At 37.4% G+C, this 20,348-nt stretch overlaps 1 protein-coding gene and 1 pseudogene across 4 annotated transcripts in view; both read left to right on the top strand.

Annotated features, from left to right (window-relative positions):
• The window catches only part of GAS2 (growth arrest specific 2), a 169,541-nt gene that overhangs the window by 88,451 nt on the left and 60,742 nt on the right, over positions 1-20,348 (top strand). For all 4 annotated transcript variants that reach the window (XM_065937228.1, XM_065937225.1, XM_065937226.1 and 1 more), the window contains exons 6-7: positions 10,121-10,262; positions 17,291-17,398. In XM_065937228.1, the coding sequence (XP_065793300.1) occupies positions 10,121-10,262; positions 17,291-17,398 (250 nt within the window). The remainder of the gene's footprint in view (positions 1-10,120; positions 10,263-17,290; positions 17,399-20,348) is intronic.
• LOC136169539 (protein lifeguard 4 pseudogene) lies at positions 7,890-8,674 on the top strand (annotated as a pseudogene).

Raw genomic sequence — 20,348 nt, 5'->3', positions numbered from 1 at the left:
AGGTCTGTCTAGTCAGAGCTATGGTTTTTCCAGTGGTCATGTATGGATGCAGAGAAGGCAATGGCAACCCCCTCCAGTACTCTTCCCTGGAACTCCCATGGACGGAGGAGCCTGGTAGGCTATAGTCCATGGGGTCGCGAAGAGTTGGACACAACTGAGCGACTTCACTTTCACTTTTCACTTTCATGCATTGGAGATGACCCACTCCAGCATTCTTGCCTGGAGAATCCCACGGATGGAGGAGCCTGGTGGGCTGCCGTCTATGGGGTCGCACAGAGTGGGACATGGCTGAAGTGACTTAGCAGCAGCAGCATGAATGGATGAGTTGGACTATAAGGAAAGATGAGCGCCAAAAAATTGATGCTTTTGAACTGTGGTGTTGGAGAAGACTCTTGAAAGTCCCTTGGACTGCAAGGAGATCCAACCAGTCTACCCTAAAGGAAATCGGTCCTGAATATTCATTTGAAGGCTTGATGCTGAAGCTGAAACTCTTAATACTTTGGCCACCTGATGCGAAGAACTGACTCCTTGGATAAAACTCTGATGCTGGGAAAGATTGAAGGCAGGAGGATAAGGGGATGACAGACAGTGAGATGGTTGGATGGCATCACTTGCCTTGATGGACATGAGTTTGAGCAAGGTCCAGTAGTTGGTGATGGATAGGGAAGCCTGATGTGCTGGAGTCCATGGGGTTGCAAAGAGTTAGACACGACTGAGCAACTGAACTGATAGAGGTAAAAAGCAGGAGGACCACTTTCTACAGAACTAGCTGGGAGTTGTCATTTTCCTGTTGTTTAGCGTACATCATTTATTTATTTTCTGGATTCATTTTTTGAATTTATGCTATTAACTGAATACTCTGTTAGAAATCCTGCTGAACTAAACATTTTTAGTATGATCAAGTCATCAGAGGAAAAGTTTGTCCCCAATGACAAAATCCTGTTAGAAATCACCTTTTCTCTAGTTCTGAGTCTGGCGTGAAAAATCCCTTGCCATAGTGTATAAACCAACATCTTGGTTAAGGAAAGGGAATCATAATGGCCTGGTCAATTTGAAGATGAAGCATTATATGAAGTGTTTTGTGTCTGTTTTTCCTCAAATATTTTTAAATTGAGATTTTGGATTGCTCCCTTTATTTTTTAAAGACATATTATTGATATATGATTAACATACAGAAAGCTATACCTATTTAAAGTAAACAACTGGATGAGTTTCGGTAAAGAGCCTGCCCTCAATGCCAGAGGCATGAGTTCAATACCTGGGTCCTGAAGATCCCCTGGAGAAGGAAATGGTAACCCACTCCAGTTTTCTTGCTTGGAAAATCCCATGGACTGAGGAGCTTGGCAGCTGTAGGCAGTTGAAAGGATCACAAAGAGTCGGACACAACTAAGTGACTACACTTTCATACATCTATAAAACTATCATCACAATCTAAAGTTTTCCTCTGCCTTTATTATTATTATTTTCATTATCATTATTATTGACAAGAATGGGTGGCTACATTTCTAATCACACTTATGACCATGTGTACTAGTAAAAGCAGAGATTATTCGCGTTATAAAAATTTTACTAATTTCACAAAGCAGCGATCGAAGGATTAAGACAACACATTACAGTGTTCAATTTGTAAATTTTGCTTTTTATCTTCCTTACCTACTTGAGTGCTGTGAAATATTGTGCACTTACCATGAAAAAGAGAAAATATGCTGAGAGATTATTCAGGGTGTTACTTTTGTACGCTGCATAAAGTTAAATAGCTGAATACCCAAATGGATAGAATGAACATTTAAGTATAAATGTTTGTGTAAGTTTCTCTTTGGACACATTTGAAGATTTTATTAAAATTTTAGTGGAAGTTCAACTGTGCTCTAAAAACAGTAAGCCAGTACACCCAAACAACACTACCTTAGTCCTATGTTGAAGCATAATAGTTGAAGGGAACAAAGGGGAAATTCATCATTCTCATCTTATTTTACTCCGAGATTTTTGTTTTGACATAGTAAACCTTTATCTAGATTATTGTATGTGCTTTCTTTCCCTTTTACTTTTCCTTGGTGTTGAAATAGGATAGCATTATTGAATTAAGATGGCATTAACCAAAACTAGAAGTGTTGTTTGGAGAGCTCTCAAAAATCACAACATTAATTTGTACACACAACAGATGCAGTTTGACCATGACAAAATCCCAACACAATGTTGCAAATTTTGTACTTTTTCTACTGATAGATAATGCTTTTTTATATTTGATCCTAAATATTTATTTCTTAAGATTACATAAATGTCATTTTAAAAGCATCACTTCAGAAATGATTAACTAAAAGTTTCTAATTCTCTGCTCTATTCCTTGCCTGGGAACCCTCTGTAAAGCTCTCTTGAGAGCTGTGGGCTTCTCTGAGTTCTGAAATGGGAGAATGAGACCACTTATTTTTGCTCTCATGGGTAAAACTTCCCTTTATTTTCAACTACAAAGAGGTATCATCACTGTGAAATCCCTCTGTTAATATTTCAGAAACCATGTCAGTTTCTCTGTGTAAAATATTCATGTTTGCCTTTTGCAAAGTAAAACACTCAGCAAAAACAGGTCAGTAAAACCTCAAAAATCTGTTTAATGAGAGTGTTTTGATATTCATTATTTAAAAAAAGTTACTATGAATTCAGCCTTTTTTTAAGAGTGAAAAATTAAGATTAGCTTTATGATAAAAGTAAAAAAGAACTTTCGTTATTTTTGTTTGGGGCTATGATGAATAGTCAACATCAGAGGGAAGCTTTTTATTTTTATTTTTGAGTGCTTCATTTTGAACAAAATTTATGATCGTTCAAAAGAAATATACTTTGTGAATATTTCCCATTTTAATTCGTGACATAATGAAATGTTACTTAAAAGAAAATATTCTTATACCAGGCTTATTAGTTAACTCATCCTATTTAAAGAACTTGACTCTTACTGCTAAGAATAAAATTTGTTTTCATTTGAGTGAAACTTCCATCCAGACTTTAAAGCAGAATAAAAATGGGGCAAAAACTATCTTGCAAGAATCTATAAGTGATCTGTTATATGCCTTAAGAAAGTGGAATGTCTAAACTCTATCCCTCCAGGTCTAATAATACAGGTCCTGCTGCTGCGGCTACTGCTAAGTCGCTTCAGTCGTGTCCCGACTCTGTGCGACCCCATAGACAGCAGCCCACTAGGCTCTGCCGTCCCTGGGATTCTCCAGGCAAGAACACTGAAGTGGGTTGCCATTTCATCTCCAATGCATGAAAGTGAAAAGTGAAAGTGAAGTCTCTCAGTCGTGTCCGACTCTTTGTGACCCCATGGACTGCAGCCCACCAGGCTCCTATGCCCATGGGATTTTCCAGGCAAGAGTCCTGGAGTGGGGTGCCATTGCCTTCTCTGAATAGAGGCTCTAGATGTCTTTTCTTTGAAAATTATCATCTAGTAAATAATTTGAGTAAATTTTCTAGTTCGGGGCTTAGTTTGGAGGCTCAATTATTTCATCTAGACCAATCTCAAAAGTTATATCCTATGTCAGAAAAATGTAAAGTCTATTTCTAAGATCTCATCATAAAGTTATTAACCATAAGACCCTTTCCCTAGCACTTTTTGAATGAGACCAAAAATGATGATAACGACACTGCTCTTTCAGTATTCTCCCTACTTTCATAGCACTGGGGTATACAGATAAAAAGATTTGGTTTTAGCAGATGCAACCTTCTTGCTGTCTTTTGTTGACCCTTATTCAGTTTGAAAACAACAGTTGCTCCTTCTCCTGCAAAGTTTTGAAATCTTGTAGTTGGGCGAGGATAGACAACAGTGAAAGTGGAAGATGCTCAATCTTGTCTGACTCTTTGCAACCCCAAGGACTATACAGTCCATGGAATTCTCTAGGCTAGAATACTGGAGTGGGTAGCCTTTCCCTTCTCCATGGGATCTTCCCAAACCAGGGATCGAACCCAGGTCTCCCGCATTGCAGACAGATTCTTTACCAGCTGAGCCACAGGGGAAGCCCTATACAGCAGTAGCTGACCCTTATTCAGTTTGAAAGCAACATTTGCTCCTTCTCCTACAAAGCTTTGAAATCTTGTAGTTGAATGAAAATAGGCAGCAGTATATATTTTTGAAAACCGTTTAGACAAAATCAAAATGTAGCGTGGGATAGGGTTAATCATGGAAACCAGAATGAAGCAGCTTTTTGGAGAGCAAAAAAATAGACCTTTCAGTGACTAAGTTGGCTTCAGGTGCAGGGCCTCTGCCCAAGGGGAATTTCATGATTTACAGCCTGTTGACATCTCCAGACAGACAGGAAGCCAATGAGTCGTACTTAAGTGTGTATTTCAGGATTGGCTGACTGTACCTTATACAGCTTGAAGTATTCAAAAGCCAGTATAAGCAGAGATTTGGGACTTAGTGTTGATTTTCTATGTTCAGTGGCATAGCTAATTTTCAGCATTCCCAGATAAAGAAAAATCTCCAGGTCACAGTTTTCCATATGTGGTGTTGTTTTCTACTTCATTCAAACTTTGTTTTGTTTCGGACATGGAGTGGAACATGTTGGTACTTTAATAAACATTTTTCACATTATTTCATTTTATTAAAACATTAAAAGGAAAAAAAAATGTTCAACCCAACCAACCTGTTTCTAAAAGGTGGCATGAATCTACCTAAAATTACAAATGAAATCATATTTTCCAATTGACCTAATTTATATTTTCCAATATGATTGACTTTTAATTGGCTGTGAATTCTAGTGTGTTAAATTCCTCTAGCATCACTGCCCAGTTTACGTTATTCTCTTAAGAATATTAAATATAACAAAATGTTATACCTTGTTGGAACTAAGAATTTAAATAAGTCTAGAGGGATTAAAAAGGATTGCCTGTTGAAGTTCATCCAGCGAGTTAGTAGCAAGAATTAATTTATAACTTCTGCCATGCTTCAGCACTGAGATATTTCTGCTATCCCACAATTCTGAGAAAATTAATTTAAAGGAAGCCTATGTGAGTTTTTGGTAAAGGATACAAACAATATTGTAAACTTGAAAAATATTCACAACCTAAAAGCTGAGAGTTATGCTTTATGAGGTGGGAATTTTAGGATTTCATGCTTGGGAGCCAACATCTCAAGTGACCCTGAGAGAACTGCTACAAGGAGGCAGGGGAGGAGCCAGGTTAAGGAGAAGTTTTACCCCAAAGGGCAAGTAGTCTGAACATCATGGGCTTCCCGGTGGCCCATGGTAAAGATCCAGTCTGCCAAAGCAGGAGACGGAGACCCGGGTTTGATCCCTGGTTCAGGAGGAGGGCATGGCAACCTACTCCAGGATTCTTGTCTAGAGAATCATGGAGAGAGGAGTCTGACAAGTTACTGCCCATAGGGTCGCAAAGAATCCGGTATGACTGAAGCGACTTAGCACACATGCACACAGTCTGAACATCAAAAGATTATTTTTAATTAAAGGAAGCCAAATCTCAGGTTAAGGAATTTAGTGTTTTTCTATATACGAGAAGATGCAAAAGTCTGGGCTCACTGAAATCATTCCTTATCACTTGCATCTCAGCTATCTGGGGCCAGTATCCTGTTTTTCACATCCTGAGCTTCCTTGGGGTTGCAGTCTAGTGGCTGTTGGCTCACAGGTAATCCTTTCCTTCCTGAGTGCTCTTAGGGCTCAGGAGCTCATATTAAAGGACTGGAATTGCTGACGATTGTGACATCCATGTTTACTGGTATAGTAGGAGTATCCCATTTCTCATAATTAATAACACTACACCTTAATTATGAGGCTGTTTCATTATATCATTGAATGGCATAATATATTTTTAAAAATTAAAACTTCAGCAAAAGCACCTCAATGTTGCAGTTTCCTGGTTGTGCAAGCTTTGATACATCAGTTATCAATAGTCATTTCAGAGGTGGTGCCCTGTGTCAGACACTGTACTGGGTGTGTAATGGATACTGTTTCATTTCTTTTAACTGTATTGAAACACAGGAATTAGAATTTTCATTTTTTCGTGAAATAAAACTGAGACTCAGAAATGATGTGTATCAAGATGCCCCAATGGTCCAGACACATGGAAGACGTTCAGTTTACAGTTATTCTTTTAATTTTCTTCTTCCTCCCTCCTTCCCTGCCTCCCCCCTCTCTCCCCCTCTTCTGTTACATCAAACTTCTAGGACAGGCCACTTTCATCTCTGTTTTCCTGATAGAAAACAGACTCTTAGAGGTTAGGTGATTTGCTAAATTTAAAGAGTAGATTAATTGCACAGTCAGCTCAAGTCTGCCTCCGAAGAATGATACCCAGATCGCCAAGTGAATATTGTTGGTACTTGTCAATAGTATGAGACGCTGTGTTGAGCAAAGTGTAATTAGTGAGCTCTAGAAAATTAAAAATGTACTTTAGTTTTGAATAAGGTTTAAAGTCTTCTAGAAGAATACTTTTTAGGGATAAGGCGCCTATTTACATTTAATGTTGATATGTTTTATTAAAGTGATACACATTTAAAGATCCAAAACAATGAACTCTGATTCATTTCTGGAACCTGAACACATTGTTATAGGAAAATCCAGGGTTTTTTTTTTCCATTCAAACAGTAGCTATTTAGTATCTATTGTGTGCCAGGATTTGCACTATCTGCTGAGGCGGCTGTGAATCAGACAGTGATCTCTACTGTTATAGAGTCTGCAGTCAATTGCATGTTTCTACAAACGTCCTATTAACTGGCTAATCTGCTTAAAAGGTCTGAAATGTGATAAATAGTGCCTAAAGTCTTTTAGCTAACGATTTATGTAACTAAAAATTACTCTGTTCACTAGAAGCAGTTATCAAAACAGCAATTATTATTTGAGTTGTGCCAGTTAAAACTGTTTTGTACCAAATTCTGGTATGTTTTCCAGCTCTCAAAGAGCACTTGACGTGTGTGTGATGTCAGTTAAATGAACAAACCATTAGAACAGGAGAGTGATAATCTAAACTTTTACATTTAACAATGTTTATAATATACTATTCACTCACTCTAAGGTACTGGACATATTGCCAACATATTTATTCTCTCTATATAGGTTATTTACTTTGTAGGCAATCCATAGTCTATTTTTTTTAATTGCCAAGTGACTTTTTCCTCTTCTTTTTAACATGTGATCACCTGATTGAAATATCAGAGAAAACCTATTTGTCCTGCTCCTAGCTAGTTCTGTATTTTCTCTGGGTCTGTTTTATTTATGCTATAAAGCTGAAAGGATATAACTACATGAACGCAAAGATCCTCTTGAATTATCTTTGGTCTCCTCCATCTAGGCATTATAATATACAATTGATATGCATTTAGGAAATCAAATCAATTTCAGATTTACTCTAAAGAAAATATGATTAGGAGAGAGACGAATGCTATTAACAACTATATCTCTGTCGTTAAACTGCTGTGACATTTATAATTTACAGCATATAATTTTAACATTGTTATTTTAAATTATTTCTGTTTCTCTGTATTCATTTTCTTTCTCACTAACACTATAAATGCTTTCATTATGTTGTTCCTGATAGCATAATCGATGATGCTGTGTAACCCATTCTGCATTATTCTGAGTACATAAAGTTATACAATTAACAGTGAATTTCTTCTCTATAAATTCATTTAAGAACTTTTATTTGGAAAGTTTGCTGTTTTCAACTTGACTCTGACTTTATTTCCGTCTTTAAAAAATTTATATTCAAAATAGGAGTTCAGTTATAGCACTAATATCATTAAAGCTAGTAAATCTGAAATTTGAAGACAAAATTAACATGGTAATTCATGTTATTGACTCATCAATGTGTACATGGAGACTTTTAATTTATTTTTGTAGGTTCTTATGAGTCTGTTCATATATATTTTCATATATAGCTATAACTAACTTTTAACTACAATGATATCCGCATTTTTTTTTTATACCAAATGGACCTTTGTACATGAAAGCCTGGCCTTAATTTTGGTCTTTTCTCTTGGATCTTTGGGTCTGATTTTAGCCATGACTTTAAACAGACATAGCATCCCTTAGCCCACACCTGCTTTTTGTATTTATGCTGTTGGAAGCTCTGACTGTGGCCTTCATTGTTACCCTCTGTGATGCATATGTTGTCCTGCAGGATTTTGTACTGACCCATGCAGTATTTCCTGATTCAGCTGTGTATACGCTGCAGTCTGCGGGAGATTGCAACAAATTTGGAGCAGGCCTAATTTCTGACTTGTGGATTTTGTGCTTGTCAGGAACCTTGAAGATGTTTTTTATGGCGAAACAGTGGAGTTAGTCTTGGCTTCTGTGTGTGTGTGCTCAGTCATGTCCAACTCTTTGCAACCCTGGGGACTGTAGCCCACCAGGCTCCTCTGTCCATGGGATTTCCCAGGCAAGAATGCTGGAGTGGGTTGCCATTTCCTCCTCCAGGGGACCTTCCTAACCCGGGGACTGAAGCCCGTGCTCCTGCATCTCCTGCATTGGCAGGCAGATTCTTTATCATTGTGCCACCTGGGAAGCCCCTTGGCTATTACAGGAGTCCTTCTTTTCTGCAGGTTCATCATCCATGACACACACACTGATGTATAGGCTGTCACCTGAAGAGTATGTATTAGCTGCTATCAGCCTCTACTTGGATATCCTCAACCTCTTTTACGCCTTTGCAGGTTTTGGAAGCAATTAATAGAAAGTGATTGAAAGTGGTATATAGAAACTGATTCATTAAGTACTAAATGTTGAGATATAATTAACTATTAAATACTTTTAAGATTTTATTTATATGCTGTGTACTATATTATAAAGTATACATCTCCTTTTACTATTAACAGATTTTAATCTCATTTAGAAAAGAAAAAACATAAAAGATAAATTCCAGAGAATTATTCAGTATTACAATAAAATTATGTTAAAATGTTAATAACATTTCTTTATAAAATGATGTATTGAAAATTAAAAATCTGCTCAACAGATATTTTGACATAAAATTTAACATTTTTGGTTTTCTAGAGTGTAGGTTTCCTCTAAAAATTATAGCAGAATGCCAGTGACTGATGAAACTTTAGCAAATTCTTGATGGCATTAATTTGCTAGGGTGCCTTAACAAAGTACCACAGATTGCATGGCTTAAACAGAAATTTCTTTTCTTACAATTCTGAGGTCAAGGTATCAGCAGGGTTGGTTTCTTCCAAGGTGTCTTTTTTGGCTGGTAGATGGTCATGTCCCTGCATGTTCACATGGACATCTCTCTGTATTTGTCTGTGTCCAAATTTCCTCTTCTTATAAAGATACCAGACATATTGGGATAGGCCCCACCCGAATGACCTCATTTTATGTCAATTACCTCCTTGGAAAGACTCTGTTTCCAAATTCAGTCACATTCTGAAATTAGGGACTAGAAGTTAGGACTTTACACTGGGCTTAATGTTTGTGTTCCCCCAAATAGTTTGTTGAAACCTAATGCCTGCTATGATGATGTGGGGAAGCAGGGCTTTGGGGATGAGGAGGCAGTTCTCATGAGTGGGATCAGTGCTCTTATAAAAGAGACCTCACAGAAACCCCTTACCCTTTCTGCCACACGAGGTGACAGCGAAAAGACAGAGTCTATGAACCAGGAGGGCTTCCAAGATGGTGCGGTGGTAAAGAATCTGCCTGCCCACTCGGGAACCGCAAGAGATATGGGTTCGATCCCTGGGTTGGGAAGATCTCCTGGAGGAGGAAACGGCTCCCCACTCCAGTATTCTTGCCTGGAAGATTCCATGGACAGAAGAGCCAGGCAGGCTACAGTCCAGGGGGTCACAAAAGAGACACAACTAAGCAACTGAGGACCCTGAGCACATATAGCTGTAAACATGTAAACATATGTGTGTGTGTATATATGCATATGTATGTGTATATATATAATTTTTATATGTATATATGTATGTGTATGTATGTATGTATGTATGTATATATATAAAATTTTTTTTTCTGCTTAAAAGGGTGCTAATTTAAGTACCTACTCGAATGCCAGAAAAGAAATTAGTGTTATTTTGAAAAGTTAGCACTTTGGTCCTATGGTGTTCATAATTTAATGCAGTGTATGTCAAGTGTATCATTACTATAAGTTATGCATGTTTACTTGTCTGGTATCTTTTAAAAAGGTATGGTGTGGAGCCTCCTGGTTTGATAAAATTGGAAAAAGAGATAGAACAAGAAGAAACACTCTCCGCCCCTTCTCCTTCACCTTCTCCTTCTTCAAAGTCTTCTGGAAAAAAGAGTACAGGAAACTTATTGGATGATGCAGTAAGTAATATTCATCAGATTTCTTACCAGTACTTGCTCCTTTTTGAACTTCAAAACTCATTCTATTCAGTCTCCTGTCTCACCTCTACCTCTTCCAATGTTACTGAAATTTCTTTTAGAGTCTATGAGAAAGTTCATAGTCCTGCAATTCATTTCAAGATTCAAAACTGAGCCACTTGTCTTATTTAAAGTACAGCATCACTTAATTCTGCTGAGTAGTACCTTAAATTTTAGGATAATAAGTGCAGCTCCTGAAGATTGTCTTTGAAAACACTTAAGCCTTGATACTATTGGTTCCTGCTCCCTTGTTCATTGATAAGAAATCTGAAGACATGGGATCTTAAGGACTGTTAAAGAAGGAAAGGCAAAATGCAATGGAGAAGATAATTGTCCTTTACTGACTCTGCACTAGGGTGGGGGGTGGTCTGCCATTGTTCTTCAGGTGATTTGGTTAGGCAGGTTTCTTTTTTTTTTTTTTTAATATTATTTTATTAGTTGGAGGCCAATCACTTCACAACATTTCAGTGGGTTTTGTCATACATTGACATGAATCAGCCATATAGTTACACGTATTCCCCATCCCGATCCCCCCTTCTTACTGAAGAACCTAAGACTTGAAGTTGAATTACCTGCTGAGAGGAAGAGAGAAGCTTAGATTGCAACCCAATTTTTTCTAACTCTCTGAGGTCACCCTCCCTCTACTTAACAGAGTCCTTGAGTCACCGTCTTTGGCAGATTAGGACATATTTTCGTTACATCCTCATACAGAAAACAGATTCTGGGTGAAACAGTAAACAGGATGAAGTAAAATTCTCTGGCTACTTCTGTTGATTCTTAATTCGTTCTTGGTTGTTAGTGGTGTGTCTGATTACATGGATGCATTTACTACTCAGCACATATGTTTTGAGTGTAAATGTCAAAACTGCCTCTGGGTTTTATGAAAAATGGAAACTTTGGGGATGTTAGACTGAAGTATGTCTCACATACACGGATAAGATCCCTTGGTACAATATGTACAGTATGTCTCACATACATGGGGAGAGTTCTTAGAAGCTAGCACCAACCATAATGAGGAATAGGCAGAACTGAAAAGGACAGCTGGCTCTTAGCTGAGAGTTTCTTTCCCTAGGGCCTGAACTGAAAAGATCTGGGGAAATGACTGATTGGTGCTGTTGGCTATAGAAAGATCCCCCCCACCTTTTATTCTCTTTCATGTGACACTATAGCCTATATTGCAGATTTAGATGAACAGAAATATAACAATTTGTCTGACAGATTAAGAATTCTCACTTCTGCTAAGGACAGCACATATACACTTAGCCCATCAAGCTATCTTATCCGACACCAGTTTAATTTAGTTTTCCTATGTTCAGTCCACTCAGAAATGAAAGGACAGTCAGGGCATTTCAATATAATGCACCTAAAAGGATGTTAAAATCACAGGAATGTTTTTAAAGATCCGTCACATGCCTTGCATCCTACTCTTGCATTTTTATTTTGTAGGGTAGTTGAGTAGCTTTGCTTTAATAGTATGTAATGGCACATTATATATTGATAAGAACAATTTTTCTTTTTTCTCAATTATACTTTTTTGATTAGACTTCATTTAGAGTAAGATCTCCCTTTTAGTCTCTTATAAAAGTGTTTTTCTGGGGCTACTCTGTTTGATCTTAGTCCTTTTCCTCTAAGCTGTTACCTTCATTCACTTTCTCTAATGCATTATAGTCAGAGGTCTGGCCAGCATCACACTTAACCTCCTTATGAATGAATTAGTGAATCAAATGAATATTTTAGTCCTCAAATTATGAGACCACTTTCCGGTGTATCTGACACTGTTGACCACTCTGTTCTCTTAATTCTCCACAAGCATTATTGCTACCAGAAAGATCAACCTAAAGGGAATTCAGAATTGATTAAAGTTTTTTAGGAGCTCTATAGGGTAAAGCCCAAACTCATGTACGTGTCACATAAGGCCTCCATGCTGTGGCCAATTTTGTCTTTCCCAGCCTTTTTTACACTCTGGGTTCATTCTTGCATAGTAATGTATCTATTGTAAACGTGTCCTCTAAGCCCAAATGCCCAAGGATTATTTTATACCCTGTGTTTTTCCTCATTTGCTTTCCTCACCCTTCTCAGTTTTGATTGCTACTTTTAGACACCCTTTCATCTTCTAAAATGCAGGTTGTGCGGTCTTCTATAGAAAGTTTTCTTGGCATCTCTCATTCCCAATAAAGCTGACAAATGTGTCCTTGGTTCCTCAAGTGTTTTTATACATTTAGTGAAGTGTTTATCATATTGGGCATAAATACCAATTCTTCTCTAGGTACTGCCTTTGTTCTCAAAAGAGGTCCATATTTTATTCAGCTATATCTAGTGCCATGCTAATTGGATACATTGTTAATGTGAGTAATTAAAGCTTAAAAAAGATTCTCCCTTTTTCTGTTTGGAATGGCCGTGTGCTCTGGAGAAAATGTGCATTTCTCAGCTCTGCTGTAATTTAGCAGAAGGAGATGTTGCCCCGTGGGGCTGTTTACCTGAGCCTGGGCAAGGCAGCTAGAATGGTTCCCTTTCTTCACCAGCTAGTCTCCCGTGTGGCCACCCCTCATCCTTGAGAAGGGGAGAAGGACAGGGGAAGAAGGTGGTGAAACAGCTATGAAAAGGATTTTGGAGAAGTTTTACCAATAACCCAGTTCAGAGCACGTTCATGAGTTAGGGACTGTCTTCAAAATGGCAAGACTCATTCTGTGGCTGCTCTCGCGATGCCAAGTTCTGTTCTCGCAGCTGGAAACAGGGAAGGGCTTTGAGAAGCTTTAAACTCCCTTTGAAGTTTTTCAGGGCTTGGGAACATAATCGTCTGTATAGTTAGGGGGTTTTCATCCAATGTAGGAAATGTGCTAAGTGGATTCTTATGTATTGTTGCCAGCTAATGCTGTGTGTGCAGTCTTCAAACCAGCATTTCTCAAAGAATGTTTAATCAAACGCTCACACCACCAGATGGCCCATGGCATGAATAATTCCATGGATAGGTTAGTTTAAGAAATACAGCTTACTATAGTCCCTACCTAGAGTTTGGCAATGCATTCTGGCATATGAAAGGCACTAATGAGTGCTATAATAAGATCTTGTTTAACCTGGAATTTTCCATGCTTCTTTGGCCACAGAAGACTCTTAACGTCTCCTTCGTTCTACACTGGGGAAACTGCACTGAAATATTTGCATTCCGTTTAAGTGAGAGTTTTTCACCAAAGTGTTTTATTTCAGGGACAGTAGAACAGACAGAAAAACCATTTGGGCCTCTCTAATGGTTTAAATCAGAGCTTCATATGTCAAATATGAAAAAGAAATAGTTTGTATGGCAACTGCTTCCCTGCATATGAGGCATAGATAGCCATTGGGGAGTTGCGGTTCACATACTCCAGCATGTGCTTTAGAGTGGGGGTATAAAATATTGCTTGCAAAGTTCCTGTGTTTATTTAATAATATTGAATATGTATACTCTAGAGAAATTTTTTATATCAAAAAAGAGGGGAAAAAAAGAGTAAAGAAGAATAGTGAAGAAGAAAAAGAAAAAAATGTAGAAAAGAGTAAAGAAAGAAGGAGAAAAAAAAGAGACACAGACCTGTGTTAAAATGTCATATTCCAGTGAATAGTTCCAACAATAACTGCCAGTTGAGAAACTTTCAATGCGTCTTCACATTTCCTTGTTTGCTACTTAGGAGATTTGTGGAAAATTGGGGGAAAAAAATAGGTTACCCTTAATGTGGGTAATACATCCCACCTTCTTTAATCAAGCAAGACATCCTAAGAGGAACAGGACACAGTGGAGTCATTCAGATTAATTTATTCCCCAGATGTCCTGATAAAGTGACTCAGCTGTGATAAAATGATGGGGTCAGGTTTAGTTCCCTTGTGTTGAGCCTGTTCCCACACAATGAGTTGAATACAGTTCTAAGAAACCAGTCTTACTTTCTTCCTCTTCTCCATCAACTTCCTCAGTCTGGGGATGAGAGATAGTATAATTCTGAGTAATCAGGCTCCTCTTGAAATCCCATTTCGGCAGAATACTGGCTGGGTTCCTGGCCAAAAAGAGAACACCTGCCAGACTGACTTATCCCAGGGTAATGTAAGAAGCACAGGTGTCATCAGTCACTGTTTACTTAACAATATATTTCCATTACCCATAGTCTGGCCTTGTCTCTTCCATTTCTGCCTCCAGCTTTCACACAACTACACAAAAGCCCTTGATTTAAAAAAAAAGCAAGTGTATTTTCAAAGCTTAGGAAGACATTAGAGAAGGACAGACCACTTGAGAAAATGTTTCTTGTATTTTCTTTCATTTGATACCAACAGTTTCTGTATTTTGTCTAAAAACACTTCAGGATGGAAATACTTTCCATACATACTTGTGACTGTCATTTCTTAGCAGAGGAACCACTTGAATAGCAATTTAATGTCTCCTCAATTATGAAGCTGCAGAAAAGCTATGCCAAGCATGATCTCTTAAAGCTTGGTCCATGTGCTTTTATGATGCTGATTGCTGGATATTTTTTTGGGCAGGTGGCCAAAGTCTTTCTCCTTTCCTCCATCCCTTCTCCTCTCCCTTCTTTCCTTCTTTTTTTCTTTTTTCATGGAATTATTGTGGTGCTAAGAAAAACTGTACTACTTCTAGCAATTGTATTCAATAAACACAGTTTATTTACATATATATTTATAGTTTTAAAACATGTTTATAAATACATATAGAAAGAGATACACATATCGGAATACTTAAAACATTTGAACCAGTACACATTCATTGGTCCTGTAACCACCTCCATTCCAAACTATGGTTCTGCATTATAGAAGGGAATATCATACTTTTTGTTCTATTATTGCCATCTTGTTCAAGAATATCTCTTTAAAAAAAACCCCTAGGGATAGAATTCTATTAATACTGGGGGAGTGGGTAGATGTATCTATAGCCCAACTATCATATGGTAGGAAAAACTCAGAACTCAAAGACATGGGCCTAATCACTAACATAATTAGGCATTTCACTTTTTCAATGACGGCCACCTCTAAAATTCTTTGAATCCAGTTGATCTGTCACACTAATTTGCTCTTGTGTCCTATCTACGTCCCTATGCTTATTTATTCAATGTGTATTTATTGAACACATATTATATGCCATTAAGACATTGTGTTTTATTTCAAGGATTTAAAACTATAATGAAATACCATCTCAATCCTCAAGTAACTCACAATCTAGCAAAGAGACATTATGGTGAACCAGCCACTGAGATGCAATGTGCTGTAACACAAATAAGTAACAAGAATTGTAGCTTTATATGTTGACAGAATTAGGAATTCTAGCGGGAGCTGATGAACATATATATCCTGAAACTGGTTCTTATTTTCCCAGCAGTAGTATTGGTTCTCCTTGGCATATATTGGCAGTATTGGCATGCGGGATTTTAGCTCACTGACCAGGGATCACACCCTCATTCCTTGCCTTGGGAGGGCAGAGTTTTTAGCCACTGGGCTACCAGTGAAGACCCCATAATTGTATAGCTCTTAAGATAAATTTTGCTTCAGGATTCCCCCACTTTTTCTAGCTTTCCCCTCTAATGTCTTATGCTTTCATGCTTTCTGGAGCCTCACTTATTCTAGGAAAACCAAGTGGTGTAAGTCCTTTATTCCAACATGCAAGTGAGTTCCTGTGTTACCCTTCCCAGTTTTTCTTAGTGGAGTGCTGATTGAAGTCAGACATTTGAGTCTTATTTTGGATTGTCTGGTTGTGAAAGTGAAAGTCACTCAGTCGTGTCCGACTTCTTGTGACCCCATGGGCGATACAGTCCATGGAATTCTCCAGGCCAGAATACTGGAGTGAGCAGCCTTTCCCTTCTCCAGGGGATCTTCCCAACCCAGGGATCGAACCCAGGTCTCCCACACTGCAGGTGGATTCTTTACCAGCTGAGCCGCCAGGGAAGCCCAAGAATACTGGAGTGGGTAGCCTATCCCTTTTCCAGAAGATCTTCCTGACCCATGAATCAAATTGGGGTCTCCTGCATTGCAGGCAGATTCTTTACCAACTGAGCCATCAGGGAAGCCTCTGTTGTCTGGTTGGTTGGTTACTTTAAGAGAGGACAGGTATGAGACACAGCCCGGCAGGTTCCCAACAAAGGAAAACATAAATAAACCTTATTTCTAAGATCATGGACCATATATTGTCTTTAGTTGTCACAACTGTTTATAAGCATTTTGCATTTATCATTTAGTATATGTATTTTTTAAAGAGTAGGGAGAACCCCATGGACAGAGAAGCCTGATGGGCTACAATCTATAGGGTCACAAAGACTCAGACATGACTGAAATGACTTAGCATGCATGCACATGGAGATAAAAGAGAGAAAATTTGATAGACATGGATTCTATAAAATACATATAAACTGTCAGATACTGCTCTGAGAATGGGACTTGGAAGATGGGAATTACTGAGGAGTGAACTGCCAGATTAGTCTGGATGAATTAAAGATGACAAAAAGAGTTCAAAATAAGGTGAAGCAGTAGTCTCATTTTAAAATAATAATAAAATTTAAACTCTCATTTGTTTTGAAAATGGGTAAAATTAATATTAAAATTATGATAGGGAAGTATATGCACTATGTTAATACAGATGCTGTGCTAGCCATCAGTAGACTTTCTTGGCAACACAGTGTACACAATCCTCTTAATTCACTAAACGTGAGAACCCAGCACATCATCCCTACACTGCCAGTTGATTTGCTCCCAACTATCCTCCAGCATTATCATTGGCATCAGCCACTTAGGCCTTAGTGCAGTTACCGGCCAGCACAAAGTGGCTTCAGGGCCTGACCTTTACATAGTTAAGATTTAATATGGTATTTCTGTGCTCACATCATGTCCATAGTCTGATAGAGAACACATTTAAACGCGTTAATGGTTTAGGGGCCTTTGAACCCGTGAAACAAATTCATCTAAGTGGAATCTGATTAAGGAGAATGAACTTGCCAGCTCTTCTATTTCAGGTGAAGCGGATTTCTGAAGATCCTCCTTGCAAATGCCCAAGCAAGTTCTGCGTGGAGAGGCTCTCTCAAGGAAGATACCGTGTGGGAGAGAAGATCCTTTTTATTAGGGTAAATTTTCACTTTTCACTTGACAGCTTGTTCTCCTGAGCATATACAGAACTTGAGTTGCGGGTTACAGGGAAAATATGACCAGTAACTAAGCAGGAACTTCCCAGGTGGTGCTTACTATTGGGTTTGAAGACATGAGGTATGGAAATTTTATTATCATACATAATTACTGCTGAGGGCTAAATATATACAACTTTATCTTTTTACATGTACACCAAACAGATCATAGAATCAAACTGAATGAGGAAAAGAAGAGAAAACAAATCCCTTTTTGGTCTAGGCATTTAGTTTCAAAGGAACTAAATCTGCTTCACTGGGTAATAAGAAACACTATTCTGCCCTGGTTTTCCATATCTTAAGTTTGGGAAATGATCAACCCATAGGTCCTGATAACTTTCACATTATTTGATTATGACTTTTGAAAAAGTTTGGGTTATGAACCAGGGTGAGGAAAGTCAAAACTCATTACAATAGAGTGATTAAATGATGACTGCCATTATTTTACTGGTTTTCTGGGTTAGAATAAATAAATAGGGGGTCTGTGCCAATGAATGATTTGGTGGCCCCTGACCATTTTTCAGTCATCCTAATTAAAAATCTGACTAGATGTCATGAACAATTTTTGATTGTAATTATTAACTTAATAAAGTAACATTTCAGGCTATGATCTGCTTTGTTAATCATCAAGAAAATTTAATCTCTCAAAATGTTTGTTGCTTTCACTAAGACCAAGAGAGAACAATCCCTAAAAAACACTTACATAGAAAACACTATTCCTTAGAAAGTCATAATTATGCGGTTCTTTTAATAATTCTGTATCTAACACATTTACTGCTGATTTACTGTTCTCAGCATGAGCTAGAGTTAACAATTTCATGTCTAACCAAATTCCAAAGTTTGAAGACAACACCCAATGACTTGACTTATGTATGGATTATGATTATTATGCATTTTTGTTATTGTGAACACATTTTCTCATTACGCATTTTAGTCAATACGATAACAACCAATAAGAATGAAAAATTAAGAATGTGTACGGATTACTGAGAAAGAGCCCAGAAGACGTTTCTGCAGATATCTTTGCTAAGCGTATGCTTTATCTGTGGGTTTGTAGAAACCAATGTATGATTGGACACTTTGCATACACGGCTATCTAATGTTTACTTATGTAAATACATCTATATGCTTATGTAGATATGTTGATTTATATGCATAAGTCTCTAAAGGTGAGGGAGAAATCTCTACCCAATATAAAGAATCCTTTAGTACAAGGGGATATCTCCAAGGTTTTTTTTAGCTGTCACTTTTAGGCAAATATGCTAATAGTCCCCTGCTACAGTGGGAATTCTCTTGTTTCTAGTTTATCAAAAAGAATTTCTCAAAGCCCCAGATTTTGCATTATACCTTCCAATGAGCAGCACTGTTTTTGAACTACCCAATAGACCAACAAAGCTAAATGCAGTCAATTTCTGTCTATGGTACAGATAAAAATTTGCTCTCTTCCAAGGTTTAAATATATCAATTATTTTTCACTGTCTTTGGAGTGATGATGAAACCTCCTTGTTTACTTCTGTAGTAACAGAAATTTAGGTATTTCTATTTAGCTATGCTGTGTATCTTTGAAATGTAAATAGATGGCTTTCAGCCTAATGTCATAGTCTTGTGGAGGAGAGAGGTAAGAATTTTCCTTTGTTCTTTTGTTCATTCAGTTAGTTGGTAACTAACCAGGCTTCAAGTACTGAAAAATCACTTGGCAATATAAAACTGTATAAGCTTGTAGGAAGGTTTTCAGAAATATGTCTTAGACGCCATGAAAATGTCTATACTATTTGATTTGTCAACCCCAATGCAACTCCATGTAAATACTTTAACAATACTATTCCATGTAAACAATCTAACAATAATTTTAAAAACTGGTCCTCAGATATGCAGCAGTATCATCTGAGAAATGGTTAGAAATGCAAATTCTTGAGACTGTCTTTGGACCTATTGAATCAGAAGCTCTGAGGGCGGGGCCCAGACACCTGTGCTTTAACAAGCCTTCTAGATGATTCTGATGCATCCTAAAGTTTGAAACCACTAAACTAAAAGAAATAACTAACTGTATGAATGAAAAGATCTGGTTTTTAACAATACAATAAGAAATCACTTGCATATCTGCTCATGGAAGAATATAACCATTGAGGTACTAGGAATGATTATTTTAAAGACTTCTCTGTAGCATGAGAAAAAACTGCAGATCCAGTGTTAAGTGGGAAAACAGACTTTGAAATTGTATTTACATATAAAAATATCTGTGTATAAATCAAATGTGATTAAGACTCAAAGGGAATAGGAATAATTGAAAATTTTTTTTAATTTTCAGAAGGCATTATAAGTGAATAATTTTTTTCTGTTCTACATTTATTTCTGATGATATTAAAAAATAAGGATTCTTTAAAAGAAGAGAAGTCAGCAACCTGATACAGTTGCAAATGTGAGAATAAATAAATGGACTTCTAAAATGTATCAGATTAATTAGCTCACTGCTCATTTTTCTGCTCTTTTGCCTAAGCTTTTTATCTTCTGGACAAGAGTAGAGAAGTTTGTTGGCACCATGGTGTTGTTTAGACCAGGGAGGGCTTTGCATTTTGTTGTGAACTTGTAGTATATTTTTCCTTGGATGAAGCTCTCATCTTTCCTTATTGTTCTTCACTATTTTATTTTTCCATTGTGAAAACTCACACAAATTGTTTTCAGTTAGAACTAGGAAATGTATAAACATGATATAAATGTCCCTTCTCTTTTCAGACCCCATCAGTGAGCCATATGCTCAGTTTTCTCTCTGCTAAAGTTTTAATGACTAAAACCTTTATAGTCATTAAGGTTTTTATCATTTGATATCCCTTTCCTTCAAGGCTCAGTTTTTAGTTACATGCAAATAATCTAATGAAATAACCTGACCTGTGCT

This window comes from Muntiacus reevesi, chromosome 5 (assembly GCF_963930625.1).
Source record: "Muntiacus reevesi chromosome 5, mMunRee1.1, whole genome shotgun sequence".
NCBI classification, from domain to species: Eukaryota; Metazoa; Chordata; class Mammalia; order Artiodactyla; family Cervidae; genus Muntiacus; species Muntiacus reevesi.
This window is presented reverse-complemented; position numbering and strand designations above follow the sequence as displayed.